The 24747-nt window shown below is 43.7% G+C and overlaps 2 protein-coding genes across 2 annotated transcripts in view; one reads left to right on the top strand and one right to left on the bottom strand.

Moving 5' to 3' along the window:
* Positions 1-18232, top strand: part of CEBPZ (CCAAT enhancer binding protein zeta) — a 21621-nt gene extending 3389 nt beyond the window's left edge. The window contains exons 3-16 of the mRNA XM_082214996.1: positions 930-1161; positions 1345-1510; positions 2406-2494; positions 3559-3612; positions 4350-4452; positions 4544-4612; positions 6953-7019; positions 8402-8502; positions 8920-8980; positions 10843-11033; positions 13211-13294; positions 15877-15938; positions 16024-16105; positions 17947-18232. Coding sequence (XP_082071122.1) covers positions 930-1161; positions 1345-1510; positions 2406-2494; positions 3559-3612; positions 4350-4452; positions 4544-4612; positions 6953-7019; positions 8402-8502; positions 8920-8980; positions 10843-11033; positions 13211-13294; positions 15877-15938; positions 16024-16105; positions 17947-18086 — 1501 coding nt within the window. The 3' untranslated portion in view covers positions 18087-18232. The remainder of the gene's footprint in view (positions 1-929; positions 1162-1344; positions 1511-2405; positions 2495-3558; positions 3613-4349; positions 4453-4543; positions 4613-6952; positions 7020-8401; positions 8503-8919; positions 8981-10842; positions 11034-13210; positions 13295-15876; positions 15939-16023; positions 16106-17946) is intronic.
* CEBPZOS (CEBPZ opposite strand) lies at positions 17756-24747 on the bottom strand. The gene is made up of 5 exons (XM_082215122.1): positions 24411-24747; positions 21634-21759; positions 18405-18449; positions 18134-18218; positions 17756-18047 (listed from the first exon to the last, which is right to left on the bottom strand). The coding sequence occupies exons 1-4, from the start codon at positions 24730-24732 to the stop codon at positions 18136-18138; spliced, it is 576 nt and encodes a 191-aa protein (XP_082071248.1). The 5' UTR covers positions 24733-24747; the 3' UTR covers positions 17756-18047; positions 18134-18135.

Raw genomic sequence — 24747 nt, 5'->3', positions numbered from 1 at the left:
GTTTTGGTTATTATTGGTATTTGCCAATCGATTATCCTTTACTGAAGCAGGGTTGAGCCAAGAGCCTCCTGTTGTACCAGTTTTTCTTTTTCCTTCCTCTGAACTCAGTTTACAGAACAATCTTAAGTGGGGTGAGGATTGAAGTGGCGGATGATCCAAAGGCTTGCTGGCTTGTACCATCCATGGTGGCAGTAGAACATGCTTCTTTTTGCCCCTGTACTTATTACAAACCCTTACTTTGCCTCTCCAGTTGAAAGACATGGATGTCCATGGACCTTTCTGCTGGCATAGTGGAGGACTCACCAGCAAAGGTCCCATCCACTATCCTAACCTGATTGTCAGTGGATCTGAGTGTTAGGTTGCTCTGTGAATGTTTAAATAAAACAAATGTAGAGATCTGAAGGCCTACTTTTACCAAATTTTCAAAAACAAAAAGAATGAAAAATAAAATAAAATGGGTTCTCCCCCCATTTTTCTGTCCCCCATGCCTTCACATATCTAATCAAATGTGACTAATTATGGGATATTATTCATGAAGCAGTGGTCCACTTTAAACTAGAGTGAGTAAAAAATAATAATTTTCTGTCGACAGTACAGTTGTACCTCAGGTTACATACGCTTCAGGTTACATATGCTTCAGGTTAAAGACTCCGCTAACCCAGAAATAGTGCTTCAAGTTAAGAACTTTGCTTCAGGATGAGAACAGAAATCGCGCTCTGGCAGCAGCAGGTGCTTCAAGTGGTGCTTCAGGTTAAGAACAGTTTCAGGTTAAGAACGGACCTCTGGAACGAATTAAGTACTTAACCTGAGGTACCACTGTAGTAGTAAATGATTCAGCTCTCATATGTTGGTATGTACCTCAAATTCAGAAGAATGAGTGAATTCATGAGCAGAGGTTAATGCTGATAATGATTATATTGTTTTTGCAGGAAGCTGCTGGATCCAGGATTAGCACTGTGTGCCAAACAGTCTATGTTTCTCAACCTCGTCTACAAATCTTTGAAGGCTGATATAGTTCTGCGGCGGGTGAAAGCTTTTATAAAGCGATTGCTTCAAGTCACCTGTGGTCAAATGCCACCATTCACTTGTGGAGCTTTGTACCTTGTGTCTGAACTTCTGAAAGTAAAACCAGGGTTACGAGTACAGCTGCAGGATCATGTGGTATGATATCCGTCTTATAGAGTTGTTCTTAGCCTGCATTTGTACAACTAGCTGTTGACCTCAATTTAAAAAAATGCTTTCAATCCACAATTTTGGCTTTATATGCTATCCCTGGAACATAACTTATCAGAGTTTTGCATGATCACCACATTGGTTTTATCTTAAAACTGATTCATTTCCTAGGAATCTGATGATGAGGAACATTTTCATGACCTTGAAGAAGCTGAAGAAGAGGAGGAAAATTTTGTAGATGTTGATGAAGAAACAAAAATAATAAAAACAGAAGAATCTGTGAAACCTCATGACCCAGCTTCAGGAGCTTCATGGGTACATCACCAAAATCTAGCAGGTAAAAATTGAAAAATTGTGCGTGAGATTCATCTGGCAGATGTTGACTGGAATGTTTCAGGTCCTAGTAGACGGTATTAAATTCTGCAGACTTTAATCTGAAGGTCGTTACCCAAAGGAAACTTTCCTTATCCAAACTTGTTTACGTGGAGGGGATTGAACGGAGCCAGAGGAAGGCCATCTGCTAAAAGTGTTTGGGAACAGTGTCAGTAGATAAGACATTGCCAGGGTTATGGGCCATTGCTGCTGCTGCTGCTGTATTAACAACTTTCATGAGACATTCGCTACTTAAGTGGTGCCCCCCCCCCTTAGTTATATTTCTGTAAGTAAAAAGTGCTTTAAAAGTCATGTCTCATTCACTTCTCCACCCATATTTTGAGTTAGGCTGTTGTCATTTCCATTTTACAGAATGGAAACTGAAGCCATGAGACTTTGGCTGGGCTCACATAACTCCTCTCATGTCCAAGTCCAGAACTCTTTAATTTCTTGTTCACTCTGGTTTCTGATCTGTTCTAGACACCTGGCAGCTCTGTGTAATAATGAGAATATTCTTCTTTCAACTAATCCTACCAGATGCTGCAATTGCACTAAAAGAAACTGGCTTACCTTCCCACTCTGCTATGTAAACCAACATGCATTTTGCAGACTGGGTTGTATGAAATTAGAGCAGGGCACAGAGATCTTTGTTGTACCTTTTGTGGTGTTATTGCAGAAGGACTCTCCTGTCTTTAAAATGATCAGAAGAAGATCAGGAGTAGTTGATGAGGGATGATGGGAATCCACAACATCTGGAGGGTACCAGGTTGACTACTTCTTTGTTGGATAACTAGGTGTTCCCCTTTTAAGTATCTAGATCTGTTTGTCTTTGATGATACAAAACATGTCTTCTTTTTCAGGGGGCAAGAATTTGGGTAGCTATGACCCATTACATCGAAATCCTTCATACTGTGGAGCTGATAGAACAAGTTTTTGGGAACTAAAGAAGGTACCGTTTTTTCATGAACACCAGGAATTTCAATGTGGCTTTTGTGGGAGGGATCCCAGACAACTTTATTTTATTTTTGCAGAATTTTCCCTTTAACAGTGAATTTGGTATCGTTTCATTGGGTTGGATCCAGAGTTAGAGTAGGCTCATTTAAATCATTGGTGTAAGTTAAGTCTCTTGGAGTTCATCAGACCCATTCTAAGTATAACCAAGTGTGGAGTCAACCTGTTGAACACGTTTTAAGAGGAGAGAAGCCTTGTTCAAAGATTAGTTCTGGCATCTCTCTTATGACTTTACATTGGAACAGTTCTAAGATAACTTCCACCAGCTTCATCCAGCGTAGACGCTGCTCAGGAATTATGGGAATTGCAGGCCAACAACATATGGAAGTCATCACGTTGGCTGTCTTAAGCCTACAGCGCGCTCTCCCTCTCTCTCTCTCTCTCTCTCTCTCTCTCTCTCCCTCCTCCCAATAGAAATTACTTCTCAACATAGGGGATGGTAACATAGTGCTGCAAAACATTTAGATTGACTACGTATCATGGGGATTTTCCATACTGGCACCTGCTGCTGGAGCTAGTCGAGAGCCCCTCTGATGAGGTAGATTCATGTGATAAAAGTGGCACTTAATATTACATCTAATATATGGAGAAGTCAGTTCCATAAACTGCCACATGGGGGATCATGGCCCCTTTTTATCTTGCTTCAAAGCTACTTAGGTAATTTATATACTTCAGCTACATTACAGACCAATCAAGAAGAAATTATTAACACATTTATTAACAGTTGGAACGGTAATAGACAGAACTTTACTGGTTTACTGTAATCAGCTGATTATTATGTACTGCAAAACAACATGTTTAGTATTTTATCCCCCTAGTGACCTGTTTTTTGTTAGTCATGTTAAGTTTTATGATTTACGTGTACAATTTTGTAGCAAGAAAATTATAAATAAGGGGGAACCTAGAGTGAAGGTTAATATTTCCATTCAATCTGTTAATATGGTGCCAAAAACTTGTATTGGAATAAGATTTTGTATTACAACATTGATTTTATTTTTCCAGCTTTCAGAACACTTTCATCCATCTGTTGCCCTCTTTGCAAAAACTATCCTAGAGGTTAGTTGAATTTCTTACTTTTTTTCACTACTTTGGTTGCCCTTTTGGGTGTCCTGTCACATGTACTTAATGATTTGGATTACACATGAATAGTTATTTCCAGACAGAAATGGGGGCAACAAGTAAATGGGGGAACCATTCTTGACACAAATATTTTTTCCTGTAGAAAACCAGGTTGGCTAGGGTTTCCACCTTGCTTACAGATATTTAAAGCAGGAGACAAGGCAGTCTTGTTTCTGCCTGTCTCCCACCTGCCCTCTTGTCCACCTCTTTCTTCACTTGTTGTGTGGCACACCTGAAATCCTACGTAGCAGAGCAGGAATAGCCACTGCTGCCTGCCTTCCACTGAAAGGGTTGTGTGTGATCCAGGTTTCAGAGAGGCAACTTATTTTTTTTATATATAAATTTTTTATTGGTTTTACAGAATTTTTTAAAAACAAACAAACACTTAAAAAGACATACAAACACGTATAACTTCATAACATTTTTTCATAAACCTCTTTTCCGGGACTCCCCCATACCCCCCCTTTCTGCATCCCAATGTCCAAAATTTTATAGCAACTCCCAATTGTTCCTTTCCACCTTCTGTCATCTCAGAGAGGCAACTTATTTCATCTTTTCCTTCGTCTGAGTAACATCACTTATTTGTTTGCTGAATCCAAACATATGTGATTCTTTTGCCATTTCCATTCATGTATTGATGCAAACTGACACTATGAATGTTAACTTTGTTTCAGGGGAATTACATTGAATACACAGGTGATCCTCTGCAGGACTTCACGCTAATGAGATTCTTGGATCGTTTTGTGTACAGAAATCCCAAAGCTCCTAAGGGCAAAGGTATGGACCCTAGCAACATTTGTCAGGTGTAGCAGATAGGTTAAGGTTAATAACAATTAATTTTTTGTGATTTCTTGACTTTCTAATGCAGAGAACACCAGTAGTGTGGTAATGCAGCCAAAGAATAAACAGTCCATGAGTGATGTACGAAATCTTGCGGGTAAGTAAGGAGCTTTCATTCTAAAGATTATAGTCAGTGGTACCCTGTTCGTAAATGCAATGTATTGTAAGATCCATCACTTTCAGTGGAAGATATTTGCACAATGGGTTTTATCCAATATTGTCATTCCATTCAGGAATGGAAGCACGGCCAATTTTTGCCAATTCCTCCTTCCTGCAGCCCTCATGCTGTTGTGGAGGGTCCCCCATCCTCAGTAGTAGATGAGGGAGGCCTTGGAAGGGGAATTGACAAACATATCCCCCCCAAAAACGTTGTGATCACAGCATCAAACAGAAGGGTGATAACATTTTTTTTAACATTTGGATGCAGGAAATAACAAGTGTTCCTTTGATGTAGCTAACACTCTTCGCTGTTAGATGCCAGAAACCTTATTCCTTTTATCATAAGTGTATCATAAGAGTGAGTCTATGGTTTGTGCAAGTACAAACCGTTCTGTTTTGGGGGAAAGCAGGCAGTAAGTCACACCTGGTTTGCTGTTTCAGCAAGCACTTGGGTAAATGAGGGCTATAATTTGCTTTTTTCACACGACATCTCCTGTTAGTTCTGTATAAAAACATGTAAACAAATTTATATTGATTGTGTAAGTGGAAAACCAGAAAAATTCTGGAAGACTGTTAAACATAAGAAGAGGATCAGGTCAGTGGCCAGTCTAGTCCAGCATCTTGTTCTCTCAGTGGCCAACCAGATATCTGCGGGAAACTCACAAGCAGGATTTGAGGACGAGCTTTCTCCCCTCCTGTGGTTTCCAGCAACTAGAATTCACACGCATTACTGCTGTTGGCTGCAGAGTCAGAGCATAGCTATCGTGGCCAGTAGTCTCCAGTGGCCCTCTCCTCCGTGAATTTGTCCATTCTTTTAAAGTCTTCTAGGTTGGTGGCCATCACTGTCTCCTGTGGTAGCAAGATCTATAGCTTATCTATGTGTTGCATGGATTCCTTTTATCTTTCCCGACTCTTTCAGCATTTCGTTTCATTGGATATCTATGAGTTCAAGTCTTATGAGAGAGGCAGAGAACCCTTTCTCTACTTTTCTCCATGCTGTGCATCATCGTATAAACTCCTATTGTGTCACCTCTCACTCATCTTTCCTCTAAACTAAAAAGTCCCAAATGCTGCAATCTTTCTTCAAAGCGAGTCACTCCATCTCCTTGATCTATTTTGGTTGCCCTTTTCTGATCCTTTTCCAACTCTGTAATATCCTTTTTGAGGTGGAACAATCAACATTGCACACAGTATTGTAAATGCGGTTGCATCACAGATTTGTATAATGGTATTATGGTAGTGGCAATTTTATTTTCAATTCCTTTGCTAATGATCCCTAGCCTGGAATTTGCCCACTTCACTGCTCCTGCACACCGGGTCAACAGCTTCATCTATTATGACCCCAAAGTATTGTTCCTAGTCCATCACCATCAGTTCAGAAGTAGTAAGTGTGAAATTTGCCCTGACATGCATCACTTTACACTTGCTTACATTGAATTGCATCTGCCATTTTACTACTCATTCACTCAGTTTGGAGAGGTCCTTTTGGAGCTCTTCACAATCTCTTTGTTTTGTTTTGTTTTGTTTCAATGACCCTGAGCAATTTAGTATCATTGGCAAACTTGGCCCCTCACTGGTTACTTCTAACTCTAGATTGTTTATGAGCAAGTTAAAAGCCCATGTCCCGATACCAATCCCTAGAGGACTCCACTTTCTCTGTTTGGAGAATTGTCCATTTATTCCTCCTCTACTTCCTACAACTTAGTCAATTTGTGATCCACAAGAGGATAGCTATTTCAGAAGGAGAGACGTCGCATTAAGAAAAAAGAAGGAATGAACAGTTAAGGCCTTAACTCATTAACATTACGGCTAAGGATATTCATGTTATGTAAACACCAGTAATGATGTGATACACAATAGTGGTTTTGTGGGACCTCTCAAATTTCTATTTATAATCCATGTTCCCATGGTATCCTATAACTACATTTCTTCTGCCTAAGTGATCTAAGTAAGAAAAATTAAATTTCGCTTGGATTATATAATAGATTTACTTGATTTACTGTTTAATATTAGGTTATTTTTTAATTTAAAAGTTAAATTCCTTTTACATTCTGAACTTTTATGCTCTGGATCCCCCCCATTTTTTATAGACTGGGTGAGGGAGGGATATTCATTTTGCACAGAGAGATTTAGTTGATCTCACTGGATTGATTGATTTTGAAGCTAGCAGCCCTAAAGACATTGCTTAGGAAAAATGTGTATGGCGTGGCATTTGAATAACCTTTATAGCAAGTTAATTTGATAAACAACCATCAGTTCTTTATTATTTTATTTCCAGTGAATAGCAAGGAATTCCTTGCCCAAGATGAAAGCAAAATCCCAGTAGATGAAGTCTTTTTCCACAGGTATTGACATCTTTGATTGAGACTTCCATATGTTCATTGCTCTTAATTTGGGGAGGGTTTATTCTTGGAGATGCTTTCTACTGTTGTGAAAGTATTACTGCAAATCATGCCCATACATTTTTATAGGATAGGGAGATCACGGCTGGGGAAAATGGATATTTCAAATTACTAGATAAGATCAGCAGAGGAAAAAATATTTTTATAAAACACATCCATTTCTAGACAACAGTGCCTTGGAATGTTCCATACATCACAGCAAAACAGCAGGGAATTTGCCCAGAATAACTGTGCTGTTATGGCTCATGTTCTTCCATCAGCTCATCAGCAGCACCTGTATCTATTATGGGATGCACTGGTTGGTTGCTGGTGATTCTGTTTCAGCCCTGGAGAAGGCAGTGTACATGCATCTGCTTGCAAATAAGACAACTGCTTATCTAGTCTTATATGACCAGAATAAGAATCTGAAAATGGAAGATTATAACTAAGCCTGTCTGGCGCATAGCTAGCCCTATCTCTATAACCTTTTGGGAGTGACTTGTCTGTTAAAATGGATATGAAGGAATGGGCTTTTTTATGCTGAAATGGGAAAAATGCTAAGTAAGGTAAGAGATGTGGGAAGATCATTACAGGTGTTTGAACGTAAACCAGATCAATTTTATGTTATAATTCATGACATTATGGCACATCAGATGTTTATCGTAGTATTTTACCATGGAGGGGGAAGGATATATAACCCCCCACAAGCGCTGCGTGGCAGCGTGCCTTTCTGTTAGCGTTTGGAAAGAAATGCCCCCACAGTAGCCCTGAACCAAAGGCTCTTTTTGCCAGCAAATTAATGTTGTGACATCACACTGTGATAAATCAACTTGCTGCCCTGATATTACATGGTGGTACTAGCCTAATTATCTTTATAATACAGGAGTGGGAAACCTCAGGCCTGGGGACCATACATGTTCCTCTCGGCCTCTCCATCTGGTCCTCATAATGTTCCCCAGGCCACACTCTTCACTGGGCCTGCTTTGCAACCCAGATGTTTTTGTTGGGCTGGAAAGTGTCCTTGAATTCTAATGCTTCTTGTCTGGATAGAACATAGAGAGGGGTGTGGGAGTCTGTGTAGAAACCAGCCTAAAGCACAAAGATAAAATTTACATGAATTGCTCTGCCCGCTTTTGCCTCTGGCCCTGCCCACCACTGGCATCTGGCCCCTGAAAGGTTGTTGCAATAGGAAGTAATGACTTTAAAACAGTAGGAAATTGCTTGATGCTTAGGCAGGTTTAACATCTCGAAATATCCTTATTTTGTAAGTTCACCAAATCAGGATGTCTTAATAACCATGTTTTATACGAATGTGAAAACATTTCTTTTTTCTTTTTAATACGCAGATTTTATAAAAAGTTGGACTTGGAGAAGGAGAAAAGGAAACCTGCGAGAGATGATGAAAGTGTGGAAGATGTGGATGATGAAGAGTTTGAAAGAGCTTTAGGTAAGACTTGTCCCATCCTGTCCCATTTTTCACCCCAACCAGCCTGTAATTAATCAAAGAGATGTAGAGGACTTTGGCTTCCCTTGAAGAAGGGTAGTAATCCTTTGGCAGTTCAATCAGTAGATGGAACTCAAGGTTATGTGAATTTCCAGCTCAAAGATGTGGGTGGGGAGATGAGCCAACTCAAGCTAAACAACTGCTTACACTACAGTGTTGCCTGGTTGCTCATCTGGTATTTGCTCCTCTAAAACTTGGCAAATTCCAGATTTGACATTTGGTCTTGGTGGGTTGTTAGGTGGCAGCTGCTGCATGCAAGAATATAGAGCACATTGCAAATTATAACAAATTGCACTTTAAAACAATTTGTTTTAAATACCAAATCAAAATGTTTTGATTTTGCCATCTTCTTTCTTTCAGATTCATTTGAACATGATAGTTATTTTGATACACTTGTCAATGAGGACCTTAATTTTGCTGAGTAAGTTTTTTTAAAAAATGGGAATAAATAGAGTTTCTGCATGGGCACCATGAATGACTGGATAAAGCAATTAGAGTAAATGGGAGTGTATTGTGTATGTGCATTATGTCACAAGCTCTTCTAAAACATTGTGCTCTGTGGGGGAAAAGTTTGTTAAATATACCTCAAGTGTATTCAGAATCCCCCTTCCCTCCTGAAATATGGCTACATTACTTCTGCAATTATGAATCAACCACATTACAAGGAGGTTGATGCAATTTCTGTGTAAAACGAACAGCCAGACTTCATCTCCCTTGATCTCCTTAGCTATGATCTAGTTTTGGGGAGGAGGAGATTTGAGAATCTGAGTTGTGACTCCTAGGGGTGCAGACAGTTGTGAAGATCAGGGCACCTTCTTCCCTTTTCCTTGGAAAGCATTTGTATTCTGCCTTATCTTCTACACTGGCCTGCCCAGTAACTTTTGGCCTACCAGGTGTCATTGTACTTAGCATGGCCAATAGTTGAGGACGATGGGAGTTGTAGTCCAAATGCATCTGTAGGGCTGCAGGTTCATCCTCTATACTGTTAAGTCTGTTGTGGATCAATCTAGCTGCTTTTATCCTGCTGCTGGCAAATCTCTCTCTCTCTCTCTCTCTCTCTCTCTCTCTCTCTCTCTCATCTATCTGTTGGAGAGATGAGAACCCTGCTGCTGAATGGGCCTGAGCTAACTTATCTTGTAGATTCCACTCCCATTAGTATTCCTTTTTCATCTGTAGGCATGTATTAGGAGGGTGGTGTAATCTACCTGTTACTTGCAATCAGGTAGTAGTTTAGAGTGATGAAAGCTGCAACCCGATACACACCAAGTGGGAATAGGCACTACTGAAAACAATGGGGTTTAGAATTGCAGAGTCAATGGTATGATGAGATGTATCTTCTGAGCGATTGAGTGTGCTGCTTTATATGTAAACATGGCAAAATAGTTTACTCTTAAATGAAGGAATCTCAAAGGACAGCTCAACCACATTTAGCTTAAGAGATCAATTTTTCCACGGATAGATCACTTTGGGTTCCTTCCCCCTACCCCATTTCCACTCCCTCTTAGCTGAACAGTTTGGCAGCACACAGCACTTCCCCCTTGCTGGCTCAGAAAGCAGGCAAAGTGATTTTCACACGCTTATTGTGTGCTGGTGTTCCCACTGCCTTAAATTTCATACACTCTGAAATGTTAGTATTACAATAAAACAGGCTTTTGGGTGGAATACTGATATGCTAGGATCTTGGTATATTATATAAGGAGTTTATAGCAGATTTCATTGAACAATTCCCTTGTTATTTAGCACTGTGAAAATATCTGTAGAGTACTTTATGAACTCATTTATTGTGGAAATACTCTTGTTATGTGCCTGATAATTTTGGAATGACCCTATGGGCATTCATCCAGTAAAAGCCCATAAACCAGCTTTGCAATTTGCTATTCCTAGAGCAGGCAGTTTTACTGGTCAAAAGAGAATTGATCAAGTAATGGTCTAGTATTTTGTAAAGCTGCTAACATTCTGTGCTGTATCCAGTGGTATTGTCCTGTTTGCACAATGTCTTTTGTTTTCCTAATGGAACTTACCCTCCCACCCCCTGTAAAATCCCCCTAAATCTATTCTGGGGCATGCAAGGAAAGGAGATAAAGTGGGATTATTCTATGGATAGAAACCACCAAAACCTGTTTAGTTATGGTATATGCATTAGTTTAACAAAATTTGAGTGTTTTGTTTATAGACTAAAGTCTGTATTGCTAGCTGTTTGTGGTCTTTGTAAGCATTATGAGAAAGTTGGATTGGTGGATTTTCTAAAAGCTTTTTAAATTGTATTTTTAAATCAAATTCTAGTAATATAAAAAGCAAAGAGAAAAAGAAAAGCCAAAGTGATGAGGAAACATTGGATGATTCAGAGGAAGATGATTTTGATGACCTTGATGATGAGGAAGTGTCGCTGGGTAGTATGGATGAAGACTTTAGAGAAGATCTTGATGAAGATGGAGGGACTTTTATGGATGTCTCAGATGATGATAAAGCTTCAGGTAAAAACACGAATGCACTTAATGCCAAATTATTAAATTGCTCGCTTTGTTAAAACACAGATTTTAAATGCCATAGGTAGGTAGCTATTTTTAAACCTACTTGTTTGCCTTAGTGTTTCACCAGATGTTTATGTGATTTAGCTGGAGCAGAAGACCACATAATTTAGGTGTTGTGGTGGACAGATCCGAAGGATGCATGTGCCAAGGCTTATAACGAATCATCAGAAATAAGTGTTGCATCTACTCTTGCATCCTGTAGAGCAGTGTTTCCCAAACTTTAGTCTCCAGCTGTTTTTGGACTATAACTCCCATCACCCCTAGCTAGTAAGACCAGTGGTCCAGGATGATGGGAATTGTAGTCCAAAAACTGCTGGAGACCCAAGTTTAGGAAACACTGCTCTAGAGCCTAATTTCATGTTAACACTGGGTCACATTAACACTGTTGATTAAACTAAAATGACAGTAATTGGACCAAGGTGTAGTATTTTTATGTGCACCAAGCATGGTTGAATGAACGGTGCTGTCCTATTGCATTTTCAGTACAGTAGTACCCCGCAAGACGAATGCCTCGCAAGACGGAAAACCCGCAAGACGAAAGGGTTTTCTGTTTTGGAGGCGCTTCGCAAGACGAATTTCCCTATGGGCTTGCATCGCAAGACGAAAGCCCATAGGGAAATGCTGGCCGTCGGGAGCAAAGACTTTCGCCCACAGCCGGCCTTCAGAAGAGGACCTCTTCTGAAGGCCGGCGGGGGGCAAAAGTCTTTGCTCCCCCCCGCCTGCCTTCCACCCCCGCCTGCCCCGGGCGATCTTAAAATGCTGGCGGGCGGGAGCGAAGCGTTCGCTGCCGACCCCCAGCATTTTAAAATCTCCAAGGGACAGCAGAGAAGTCTCTGTCCCGGGGAGATTTTAAAATGCTGGGGGTCGGGAGCGAAGCGTTAGCTGCCGACCCCCAGCATTTTAAAATCTCCCCCTGTCCCGGGAAGGTTTTAAAATGCTGGGGGTCGGGAGCGAAGCGCTGCCGACCCCCAGCATTTTAAAATCTCCCCGTGTCCCGGGAAGGTTTTAAAATGCTGGGGGTCGGGAGCGAAGGGCTGCCGAACCACAGCATTTTAAAATCTCCCCGTGTCCCGGGAAGGTTTTAAAATGCTGGGGGTCGGCAGCGCTTCGCTCCCGACCCCCAGCATTTTAAAACGCTGTTCCGAAGGGGGGGCGGGGACGCCTGCCCCAGCCGCCCCACTTCGGAAAGCTGTTCCGAAGTGGGGCGGGGGGGCGGGGACGCCTGCCCCAGCCGCCCCACTTCGGAAAGCTGTTCCGAAGTGGGGCGGGGGGGCGGGGACGCCTGCCCCAGCCGCCCCACTTCGGAAAGCTGTTCCGAAGTGGGGCGGGGGGGCGGGGACGCCTGCCCCAGCCGCCCCACTTCGGAAAGCTGTTCCGAAGTGGGGCGGGGGGGCGGGGACGCCTGCCCCAGCCGCCCCACTTCGGAAAGCTGTTCCGAAGTGGGGAGGGGGGGGCGGGGACGCCTGCCCCAGCCGCCCCACTTCGGAAACCTGTTCCGAAGTGGGGAGGGGGGGCGGGGATGCCTGCCCCAGCCGCCCCACTTCGGAAACCTGTTCCGAAGTGGGGAGGGGGGGCGGGGACCGAAGTGGGGAGAAGTCCTCCGCTGTCCGGGGCGATTTTAAAATGCCGCCCGCCAGCATTTTAAGATCTCCCCGGACAGCGGAGAAGTCCTCCGCTGTCCCAGGGTTTTTTAAAATGCTGGGGGTGGGAAGAAAAGCCCTTGTCCCCCCCCCCAGCCTTCAGAAGAGGTCCGGGGACAGACTGTCCCCGGACCTGGTCTGAAGGCGGTTTCCCTAGGAACGCATTAATTGATTTTCAATGCATTCCTATGGGAAACCGTGCATCGCAAGACGAAAAAACCGCAAGACGAAGAGACTTGCGGAACGAATTAATTTCGTCTTGCGAGGCACCACTGTATTCAGAAACACACCGAAGAAACATCTGAGCTGACTAGGAGTAGCTGTTTTGTGGAGTCCATACATAGGAAGTGAGATAACCACAATGTTTCAGGCAGTTGGTTACTTTCTCTGCATGAAAGCTGAAAGTGTTTTCATATTGACAAATCATCCGTTTTATGATGTAGTCTGAGTAAAAGTTTTAATAGCTTTCCTTTTTGATAGATGACAATAAAGAGGAGCATGTCAAGCCTGCCAATAAGAAAGGCAAAAGAAAAAAAGAAATGGATTTTGCTGGATTGATGAAAGGTAACATAAAGACCTCTTAATATTTGATAAAAACTGAGACAGCCTTGGGTGTCAGGCGGCTGAGGGGTTTTGTAGCAGCCTGCCTCTCTGCTAGAAATGTGACTTGTCACTAGTTTGCAGTCTTTTCACTCAGAATTGTGAATAGTTTCTGAGAGCGCCAGGGGTCTGTATTACCTGTGCTGGCTAGATATAAGGCACTTGAGCTTCAATCCTATATCCTCTTTCCTAGAAGTAAGCCCTACTGAACTCAGTGGTATTTACATGGGCATCTATTTGTATAGGATTGCACTGGTCATTAATAGACCCGTTAAAGGAAAATGACGCAAGAGACAGAATTTACTCACCTAATCACATTGACTTTTAACATTCTGTTTTGGTTAGTGTCCGAAAATCTGCATGTCCAGTTTGAGGAAGGAGAGGTAGGAATGAACTATAAGGTATTAAGAAACCCAGAGCAGTGTGTAGTTGTTATGGGGGAGACAACATGTGGTTGTGATAGAAACTGCACTTATTCTTTGTCAAGAAATAATTATTTGATTTTCATATCAGACACAGAAAACCAGATGGAAAGGATTAGAGTTTTCAGCAGGATAGAGTTTTCTTTCAGCTGTACACCTGAAGTCTTATCAGAGATGACAAAGGATAATTGGTTTAGAACTTGATTTTAAAAATGCAATGGTTAGATCAGTGTTTCCCAACCTTTTTTGGGCAAAGGCACACTTGTTTCATGAAAAAAATCTCGAGGCACACCACCATGCCAGATGGGGAAAGATTACTTTTTACTTATGTAAAAAAAAATAAAAAAATAGTAACAGCATAGAAGGTAATGGTTATCTCTTTGATGTCTGATGGGAGGGCATTCCACAGGGCGGGCGCCACTACCGAGAAGGCCCTCTGCCTGGTTCCCTGTAACCTCACTTTTCACAGTGAGGGAATTGCCAGAAGGCCCTTGGCACTGGATCTCAGTGTCTGGGCTGAACGATGGTGGCGGAGACGCTACTTCAGGTATACTGGACCGAAACCGCTTAGGGCTTTAAAGGTCAGCACCAACACTTTGAATTGTGCTCGGAAAGGTACTGGGAGCCAATGTAGGTCTTTCAAGACTGTCGTTATGTGGTCTCGGTGGCAGGTAGCAGCGCTCACAGCTTACGGACTGCACCGTGTAACAGGTGTCTGGCCCAGCAGCCTAAGGCGGACAAGCCACTGAAACAGGCATTCAGAATCCATTCATTTCATAAAACCTGCAGGGCTCAATCTCTGTGTTTGTATATGTGTGTGTTTCTGTTTTGCCCAAGGGTCTGGGGGTGGGAGAGAGCTCTTTAGCATGATGCTTTTAAAACAATTAAATTATCAACAAACAAACCTGATGATACGAATAGCAACGTCAGGTGCTACCGGGGGGGGGGGAAGGGGGCCTACTCGGAAGTAAATACTGCGTCCAGGCGCAATTAGCGCTGATTTAAGGTGCACCAAAACTGCCTAAAAACCTCACCAAAGATATGCAACAAAGCGCTTCGTTGCAGAGGGGAGAGTTTGTGCACCGTGGAGGCTGGAGGGCTTCTATTCTACATGCGGGGGTTGGGGGGGCGAGGAAAATGTGCTCCGTGGGGGGGCGGGGAAGGCAAGAAAAGGAGCTGAGCTCTAACTATAGGCTCCCACGCTTGAGCAGGCCCAACTCGGTGGGGCGGACCACCCTCTCTCCTGGAGGAGGAGGAGGAAGAGGAGGAGGAAGAGGAGGAGGAGATTCCCATCCACGGCGTGGCCTCCCGCGCTCCTGAACGGGAAATCTCTGCAGCCCAAGACTCTCCGCGAGGCAGCTCCTCCCTTCCTGCCTTGAGCCGCCGCCAGCCGCGCCCCCCTCCCCAGTTATCTGCTGCCTGCCAAGCCCCGCCCCTCTTCATTGTCCTCCCCTTCTGTTTATACACAAAGACCCCCCCATCTTCTTCCCCCTTCCCCTTCCTCCATCCCTCGCTTTTTTCCCTCTCTTTCCTTTTTTAAAAAAAATATTTTCTCTTCCCCTTCTTTTTTTCCACCCTTTCTTTTTTCTCTTTCTCCCCCCCCCTCCCCGCCCTCCTGCCTTCCTGGGTTAAAGGATTTGAGCAATGGGTCTGGAGGTGGAGCTCGTCGGAGGATTAGCCCGACTCGGCCGCCTCCCTCCCACGGCACACCAGGCAACTTCCGGCGGCACACTAGTGTGCCGCGGAACACCGGTTGGGAAACACTGGGTTAGATTATATTAGCCCAAGCTCTTAAAGAACTAGCATGTAAAACTGCTAAGGTACTTTATAGTTAGCAAAATCCCTTTCCGTACCTAGAGGAATAGTAAGTGGTAGACTATTTGATACCAGGGACAGTGCTGTCAAGGAAGTTAGAGATCATTTGTTTATAAAACATTGAGAAAATGTTTTTAAAAGGATGGAGTTTTGAAATATAGCACCTTGTTGCAGATAGTGTAGAAGAGCCTGAGAAGTGCTTCTTGGGAGTCTCTTCCTGTTTCCTGCTCAAATCCATTCCCCACCCAACACACACTTTGCATTTTGTTCTTCATGTAGAATAAATAATTGCATATTAATGTTTTAAAGGGTCAAAAGAAAACAAGAAAAGAAAACTCAAAGACACTGGCATCCTTGCTACTGCAGAAGAAGTAGGTGCCACCAAGTTTTCTATTTTTTAAAAATGTGTTTGCTCTGCTGGTTATCAATGTACTAATCATCATCTTTCTTTTGAAGTTTGGTTCCTTGCTGGATGAAAACATTGGGTCCAAGTTTGATAGTATTGGGATGAATGCAATGGCTAACAAAGATAATGCAAGTAAGTGAATTTCCCTATGTTCAGCAAATATATTTACCTGTCAGGCATTCCAAATGCTCATGTGATGGTTTTAGAAAGGTATTTCAATTAGTTTCATTTGAAACAAATGGAGGAGCATATTGATTTCTATCCTCCTCTTTCTCTCAAGTGTACCTTCTCTTCCCCAGTGCCACCCCTATGTGCACTGCACACTTCATGTCCCCATCTGTCCTGTGTTGAGCAGGAAAGTCTGAAAAGAGCTAAGTGTGTTCTGAAGGGTGCTTCTAAATGCCTTCTAAGGATTCCTGCTCAAGAGGAAGTTGATTCACTCCAGTGCATTTAGAAGCCCTCTTCAGACCTTCATGTTCAACTCGGGAAGGTGGCTGGGATGCATCTGGAGCACACAAAGCCTTCCCACTTTGAGCCTCATGGGATCCTGTTGGATAGGAATCCAGAGGGCTTAAGATTCCAGTTATATCCTCCCATATCCAAAAATTACATGGATAACCCAATTCCAGTGTATTGCATTATTTATAGGATGTCTAGAAACTGGCATTTGAACCTAACACAACATGACAGAACTATCTCTTGATGGACTTGACAGTCATATAACTAATTGTTCAGCCTACTAAAGTAGAATTAGACCTTTGTGTATTATCTCCAGCTGCTCTCTTGCAGCTTTCTCAAAAAGAGAGTTGCATGGTCATCTCCAGAATCTTGTCAATTCCCTTTTTCCCAATTACTACCTCCCACTGTGAACTTGGCTTAATTTTGTGCAGATTATTCTTGTCTTAGTCCTGTAGTCTAAAACACAGTTTAAATTTCTGAAAAGCATTCTCATATAAGAAATTACAACAGGTTTGTTATGCATGTTGTACAAGTCAAATGGCAGGGTAAATTTGCCTGCACTCTTTGGCCAGATGAGAGCCTGTGCTGTATGGCAGCTTGTAATGACTGTACTAATGTTTTATGCAGCATTTTCAAGCAGATTAATGAAGATAGGTCCTAAGCATTTATACATCCAGTAGGGCTGAGTTTGTCACTTTTAGACAAAGTAGATCACAATTGGTACTTAATATTGGAACATCCCAAAATGGAAGTGAGCCACTAACTGCTATGTCGCCCAACACACAGAGAAGTATTGATCGAGCTGGTAGCACAGTAACCAAACCTCCTTAAATTCCTATTCTAGGTAATCTTTTTGAACAGACTGTTCAGCTTGCTATCATAAGTGGGCACTCATACGAAGCATGTTAAATGGAATTTGAAATAAATTGCTTGGTTATGCACCACCATCTAAGATTTCAGGGGGGTGTGTGTGTGTCAAACAAATATTTTGCTCCATCCCTTTTATGCAAGGATTCCACCCTGTGCTTTAACTTACCAAAAAACATGCTTCTTTGGAAGCTATATGATCAACTTAATTTGCCAGTGGTACAATGGATGAAATTTACCATAGGCAATTCGTTTATGGAAATTCCAGTTGTACATGGTATGTTGCTGGATTTTGGGCTCTTGCTAATAACTTTTAAAAAATCCTTACGTTTGCATTTGTAGAAAAGTATATCATGATTAGCACTGAATCTTCAACTTGATATAATTCATTCCTCATTGGCCCAAATTACAGTTTGAAAAATGTAAGTTGTTTGAGACAAGATGGACTGTTGAAGGTGAGGAGGGAACTTTGTATTTATTTGTACATAAAGCATTTTGTGTTTTTTAGGACAAAACAGCAGAGAATTTCTCGGTCATGAATCTCTAACTCAGGCAGTATTTTTTGCATCCATAAAACTCAATGCCAGATTTTCCCAGGATGTAGTCACTCCAAACTTATCTATGTGCTCTCTGTCTTTCTCCATTAGATGTCAAACAGCTCAGGTGGGAGGAAGAACGCAACAGGTGGATTCACAATAAGGATGTGAAGAGCATCATCAAGCAGAAAAAGAAGTTTAGACACAAAATGCTGAAAAACAAACACAAAAGTAAAAAGACAAGAAAATAAATATGAAGATATTTAATGTAAACATTTTTAAAAATATTTCTACTTACAATTAGCTTTTGTTGATTAACCATGCTGCTTGATCTTTCTCCCTTTTCCCATGAAAACCAGCGTATTCATTACATCTGTAATAAACTATAAAAATAGAAGAGAGTCTTTTTTATCTTTTGCACAACTGAATGAAGATTGACTTTTGAAGATCTAATTTTGATTGAATATCTTTCTGATAAAATTGTAGTAGGATTTCCTTTTTATCCACACTGATTATTATTTTTTAAGTGTTGGGGGAAAAGAATTACACCAACATTAATTATCACATACCTTCTAGGATTGATGGGTATCTCCTATGCATTTTTTGTCTGAAATCTGAGAAAATAAAAATGTTAAGTTTGTAACAACAGTACAGTGCACAAGATTTCAGTCACAAAAATTAAGTAGTGTACATTTTATTACATGGTGGCTACATTTCCTAGGTTTTTTTGGTCAGTCATAAATACCTGTGATAATCTTACAGGTAATGCAGCAACTTGGTTGTTTAGCCTGCTCAGGCTGTATTTCCAGTTGGAGACTTGCAGAACTTAGGCTTGTCACATTGGGCACAAAAGTTGAAAAAGGGAAGGCTATCAGACTCATGTATATTTTAAAAATCTCAGTGGTAGGAAGTCTTAAGATAACACAAATTAATCTTTTAACACATTGCATCACTGGTCTAAAACATCACAGGGGGATGTATATAGTTCTCATTGTATTGAGATCTGTAGGGAGGGCAGTGCCTTGCCCTTTGGCTGCTCTCATATCTAGAATGTGCCCTACCTTTCACTTTAAAAGTGGCATAGTGGAGGTTGTCATGGTCTATCTCAGTTTAAGGAAGAACAGGTGGTGATGGTTGTTTTTTTAAAGGTTTGCCACAGAGTTCTATTACAATAGTAACTCAAATTCTCGTCTATCCTGAGCATTTCCTACCCAGATACCAATGTAATGCTTGTTGTAATGTGCAAAAGTATCCATGCCAGATAAAGCATGGAGGAAGCTTTTTTCCGTTACATGAGTATACAACAACTCCACCCAAAGGAGCCCTGTTCTTAAGTTAGTACACAGAAGTGAAAATAGGATGCCTGAATGTGAAATATCAGTCTAGGTTGGGAACAAAGACCTGCACATAGCAGCACTGCCGAATCGGCGCCAGGCCTATTCATGGCAAGCAGGGAAGATCTGGAATAAGCTTCTACACATTCTTCCTTGATTGAAAGTACCGTATTTTTCGCACCATAGGACACACTTTTTCCCTCCTAAAAAGCAAGGGAAAATATGTGTGCGTCCTATGGAGCGAATGCAGGGGGGGACGCAGACGGGAAAAGCCCCCAAGAGCCGCACACAAGCTCCGTGCGCTCTTGCGGGCTTTTCCACAGGAGGGAGAAGGGACTGACTGGCCGCATCAGTCCCTTCTCCCCCCTCCCAGAAAAGCCAGGAAAGCCCTGCGCAGCGTCTCCCGGCAAGGAGACACTGCGCGGGGCTAAAGGGGAAGGCAAAACAGCGAGCGGGATCCATCCCGCTCGCTGCCTTGCCTTCTCCCATAGCTGCGCGCAGCCCCTCCGCAAGGAGACGCTGCGCGGGGCTAAAGGGGAAGGCAAAACAGCGAGCAGGATCCATCCCGCTCGCTGCCTTGCCTTCTCCCATAGCCCCGTGCAGCCTCTCCTTGCGGAGACGCTGCGCGGGGCTAAAGGGGAAGGCAGAACAGCGAGCGGGATCCATCCCGCTCGCTGCCTTGCCTTCTCCCATAGCTGCGCGCAACACCTTGCGGAGACGCTGCGCGGGGCTAAAGGGGAAGGCAGAACAGCGAGCAGGATCCATCCCGCTCGCTGCCTTGCCTTCTCCCATAGCCCTGTGCAGCCTCTCCGCAAGGAGACGCTGCGCGGGGCTAAAGGGGAAGGCAAAACAGCGAGCGGGATCCATCCCGCTCGCTGCCTTGCCTTCTCCCATAGCCCCGTGCAGCCTCTCCTTGCGGAGACGCTGCGCGGGGCTAAAGGGGAAGGCAGAACAGCGAGCGGGATCCATCCCGCTCGCTGCCTTGCCTTCTCCCATAGCCCCGTGCAGCCTCTCCGCAAGGAGACGCTGCGCGGGGCTAAAGGGGAAGGCAAAACAGCGAGCGGGATCCATCCCGCTCGCTGCCTTGCCTTCTCCCATAGCCCCGTGCAGCCTCTCCTTGCGGAGACGCTGCGCGGGGCTAAAGGGGAAGGCAAAACAGCGAGCGGGATCCATCCCGCTCGCTGCCTTGCCTTCTCCCATAGCCCCGTGCAGCCCCTCCGCAAGGAGAGACTGCACGGGGCTATGGCTTCTTTAGCCCTGCGCAGCGTCTCCCGGCAAGGAGAGGCTGCATGGGGCTAAAGGGGAAGCCAAAACTTGGCTTGCTCCATAGCTGCGCGCAACCCCTCCGGCAGGGAGAGGTTGTGCGCACCCTGTACGCTGCTCTTTGGGGCTGGGGGGGGAAAAAGATTTTTTTCTGGATTTCCCCCCCTAAAAACTGGGTGCGCCCTATGGTCCGGTGCGCCCTATGGTGCGAAAAATACGGTACATGCCTCTGTGCAACTGAACCTAGAAAAGTGTTAAAGTGTGAAATGTGCATACCTGGCATAGGCAGGGTTTGTGTGTGCAGCCCCATGACCCCTATGCAAATAGATGTTTTCTGTTCAGAGACAATGCCTGTGAAAAATTGCTGGTGACTGGTAGTATGATACATGACAACCTAAGCAGGCTAAATCCTGAGACCTACTGTAGTTGAAATAATTCCAAAAACTGAAGAGCTGTTCCAAACAAACAGCTTAACAGCTATATCAGGAATTTTGCAGTAAAATTAGAGAATGCCACCTTCAAGGAAAACTTCCTAATAGGCAATGGATATTGTTACTCAGAGGGGACGCGGGTGGCACTGTGGTCTAAACCACAGAACCTAGGACTTGCTGATCAGAAGGTAGACAGTTTGAATCCCCGCGACGGGGTGAGCTCCCATTGTTCGGTCCCAGCTCCTGCCCACCTAGCAGTTCAAAAGCACATCAAGTGCAAGTAGATAAATAGGTACCACGCCGGTGGGAAGGTAAACAGTGTTTCCGTGCGCTGCTCTGGTTCTCCAGAAGCGGCTTAGTCATGCTGGCCACATGACCCGGAAGCTATCTGCGGACAAACGCTGGCTCCCTCGGCCTATAGAGCGAGATGAGTCCCGCAACGCCAGAATTGTCTGTGACTGGACCTAACCTTTACCTTTTTATAGTTGCTCAGTAGATAGAATGAATGTAAATGAGTGAGTTCAGAAAGAATGTGTAATTATGTTGGTTATAATAAAAATACTGGAATTCCTAGTGTGTTTTCTAAATTTTGCAAATGGAAATAGGCTACTCTGCTTAGTCTTCCATTTAAGAAATGAACTAGATTTCAATGTATATCCTACTTTTATGTGTAAATAGCACTAATATTCTTATGACTGCAAATTCTCTGGTCAAAACGCTCTGTGGATTGACAGTTGTTTGAAAAAGTAATGAGACACATAGTTTGTTACCTTGATTATTATCCATTTTAACATATAGTGCATATGCGCTAGCAACTCCGATAATTTCCACTAATATAACTCCTTTGAAAATCTTCCTTCCAAGCTCAGGATTCATGGCACAGCTAGTCCCAAGTTCTAGAAACAGAGGGGAACAAACATTTCATTAATGACATAAAAATGTTATCAGAACAGGAAATAACTGATTTGTATATGTGGTTTGATCAGAGGGATACTGAAGTATACTTGAAGAGAGGCCCCAACGGGCTATAAAAGGAGAAGAGAGAACTAGAGGCAGGATTTGCTTTCCACTTACTGTGCTCTGCTGAAAGTTCCAGTCCCTTCTCTTAATATTGAACATGTACTTATTCAGACAGTCATCCTTTGCTACATGGAGAATGCTGACAACTGTGTAGCAGCTCAGAGGCTGTGCTGTGAATTAAGAATCCATCAGTTGAAAATTTAGGTGGCCTTTTAAGCATACAACTCTGAGTCTGCAATAAGGGGAAACTTGACAAAGCTGATTTTTAAAATCATGAATGAGAAGTACTTTGAACAGTCTTTAAATCTTTGTGGACTCCAAGGTGTAACGGTAAATGCAATTTCTAGAGTAGCTGTGACAGGCTATTTCAGCAAACAAAAGGAATCTTGTGGCACCTAAAAGACTAAATATTTTATTATGACAAGTTTTCAGAGGACTAGTCAATAAAAACCGATGTTTCAATAAAGTGATTGTCTTTGTTGGAATTTGTGCTCAAAGTAATGAAACATGGTAAGGTTCCTGTCTCCTGAGGATTCCGTACATGACCTCAGACACTACTGGTGAGGTTATGTATGGCTGATCCACTTACATGTTTATCATGGATTGACTGTAGAATAAAGGGATGGTGTGCCAGTTATTCAGCACAGGTGACACTTTTAATTTATCCAACTTGAAGTCAAAAACAATATTCAATAGACACTTTGCAGCTTGAGCCAAGAGCTCAAATTAAGCACGTATCCACTCCAGTGTACAGGGAACCAAACTGTAGCCATACTTCAGAGGGCTAACTGGGATGGTAGCTGTCAGGGGTTCAGGAGCAGAGGCAAGGGCAAGGGAGGAAACAGAGCGAGGGGGAGGAGGCAGAAGAAAGGATGAGTGATGACGACGACCCGAGATCTCCGAGTCTTTCCAGTGAATCAGAAGATTCACAGAAAGGAGCACCAGTGGCCAGGGCAAGGGGGGAGCCTAGGGGGACACCCCAGGAGGAAAGGGCCAGAGGGGGCTCAGAGGGGAGAATTGGAAATCGGGACCAGCGTCACCAACAGAGAGCAGGGGAGAGGAAGGGCGTCAGGTATCAAGCGCTGGCAGCTCACAACAGGAGGGAGGGCACGAGTCAGGAGTGGCCACACCTCCATCGGGGAGCGAAGAAACGGTCAGACGGAAAGTGGAAGGTTGGGCGCGCGCACCAAGTTCAAATGCACAGGAAGGTGGCGCAGTAAGCAGCCCGGAAAGGGAGCCAGGTCCTAAAGCCCGGCGCAAGGAGACAGGAGGGTCCGGGGGGTCGGCGTCAGAAGAATCCAGGAAGGAAGAGACCCCGGGGGGCAGAGGGACCCAGAGAAGAACAGTCAGGCGGAAAAGGTGGAGTAAGGCTAGGATATTAAGTTGGTGTACAAGGGGCGGAGACTCAGACGGAGCTTCGCCGGTCTAACCCATAAGACGTAGAGTTGCACGCAGCAGCTTGAGAATGGAAACTGTAACTCAATAAAGACTTTTACTAAATGATCGCTGGCTAGCGTGATCCTCTGTGAGCTTGGATCTGGAAGCAGCTCTGACAGTAGCTTAGCAGTGTGATCCTAAACATGAATTCAGATGCGGCTTACTCCCTGGTAAATGGTGATAGGATTGCAGCCTTGATTTCCTACACGGAATGAATTTATGTGCTGCAAATGGTATACCATCCTATGTGCAGTTTGACATGAATGGTGAAAACATGTCTGTTATGTTGCATAATAATAATAAATTATTTGTACCCCGCGCCTCTGGCTGAGATTCCCCAGCCACTCTGGGTGGCTCCCAAAAGAATATTAAAAACAGGATAAAACATCAAACATTAAAAACTTCCCTAAACAGGGCTGCCTTCAGATGTCTTCTAAAAGTTGTTTAATTCCTTGACATCAGATGGGAGGGCGCCACTACCTAGAAGGCACTAACTGCATAGTAGACTGCATTATCATTTAAGGATCTTTTAAATGATATTATTTAATAATGCAACGTTTTTAGGTTCTGTGGGTTTTCTTTGGTATTGTATATGGGTGTTATTTCTTTCCCCCTCCTTTTCCCTTCCCCCTTTTCGCATCTTACTTTAACCTGTGCAATTATACACACACACACACACAATATTTATATATACCGTGTTTATGGAAGACAATCTTACTCGGCTAGGAGTGATCGCCAAAAAAGAAAGATGATTTATATATAAATTTGTATATATAGTTAGTTAGAACTGCAGGGCATCAACTAGAAGCACAACCTGTGCAATTTCCCTTACAGAAGTCACCTGAGCTTCCAATGGGCGCATCCAATGGGCCAGTCTAGGCAGCCGAAGGCAGGACAAGAAGCATCTCTCCTCCTCCCCATGGAACTGCTATCGGCCTACCCTCGGCTAGCCACGTGACTTCAGCCCGCCCCCGCCCCCCAACCAGCAGAGCAGACATGGCAGGAACAAAAGGACTTCCTCCTTTTTTTGCTTCTTCCTCTTAGAGTCACTTTCGCTGCTCATATTAAGACACAAAGGTTGCAGCCGTACCTCGCCGTCTCCAAATGTGAGAGCGGCGCAAAGGCGCCCGACCCGACGCGGCTCCCAGCACGGTGTCCGCCCTTGCGTAGTCCAGACCCACTTCCGGGGTGGAAGTGCTAAGGCACGCATGCGCATGGGCGCGCGGCACCTTCATTTCGCGCATGCGCTCAGCCTTCGTTCCTTCTCGCCGGTGCTGGAGAGTTCGCGCTGTGCTCCCTCTGTCGGTCCTGTTGCGACTGGCCGTGTCACTGTGCTGCCTGTAGGTGGCAGTGTAACGCAGCTGTGTCCTGCCGATCCGCATAGAGGAAGGGGCAGCCTTCCCTGCTACCATCGGCTTCTGGAGTGC

Source organism: Podarcis vaucheri (assembly GCF_965113315.1).
Source record: "Podarcis vaucheri genome assembly, chromosome: 3".
Classification (NCBI taxonomy): Eukaryota; Metazoa; Chordata; class Lepidosauria; order Squamata; family Lacertidae; genus Podarcis; species Podarcis vaucheri.
Note: the sequence above shows the minus strand (reverse complement) of the source record. Positions and strands in the feature narration are given on the sequence as shown.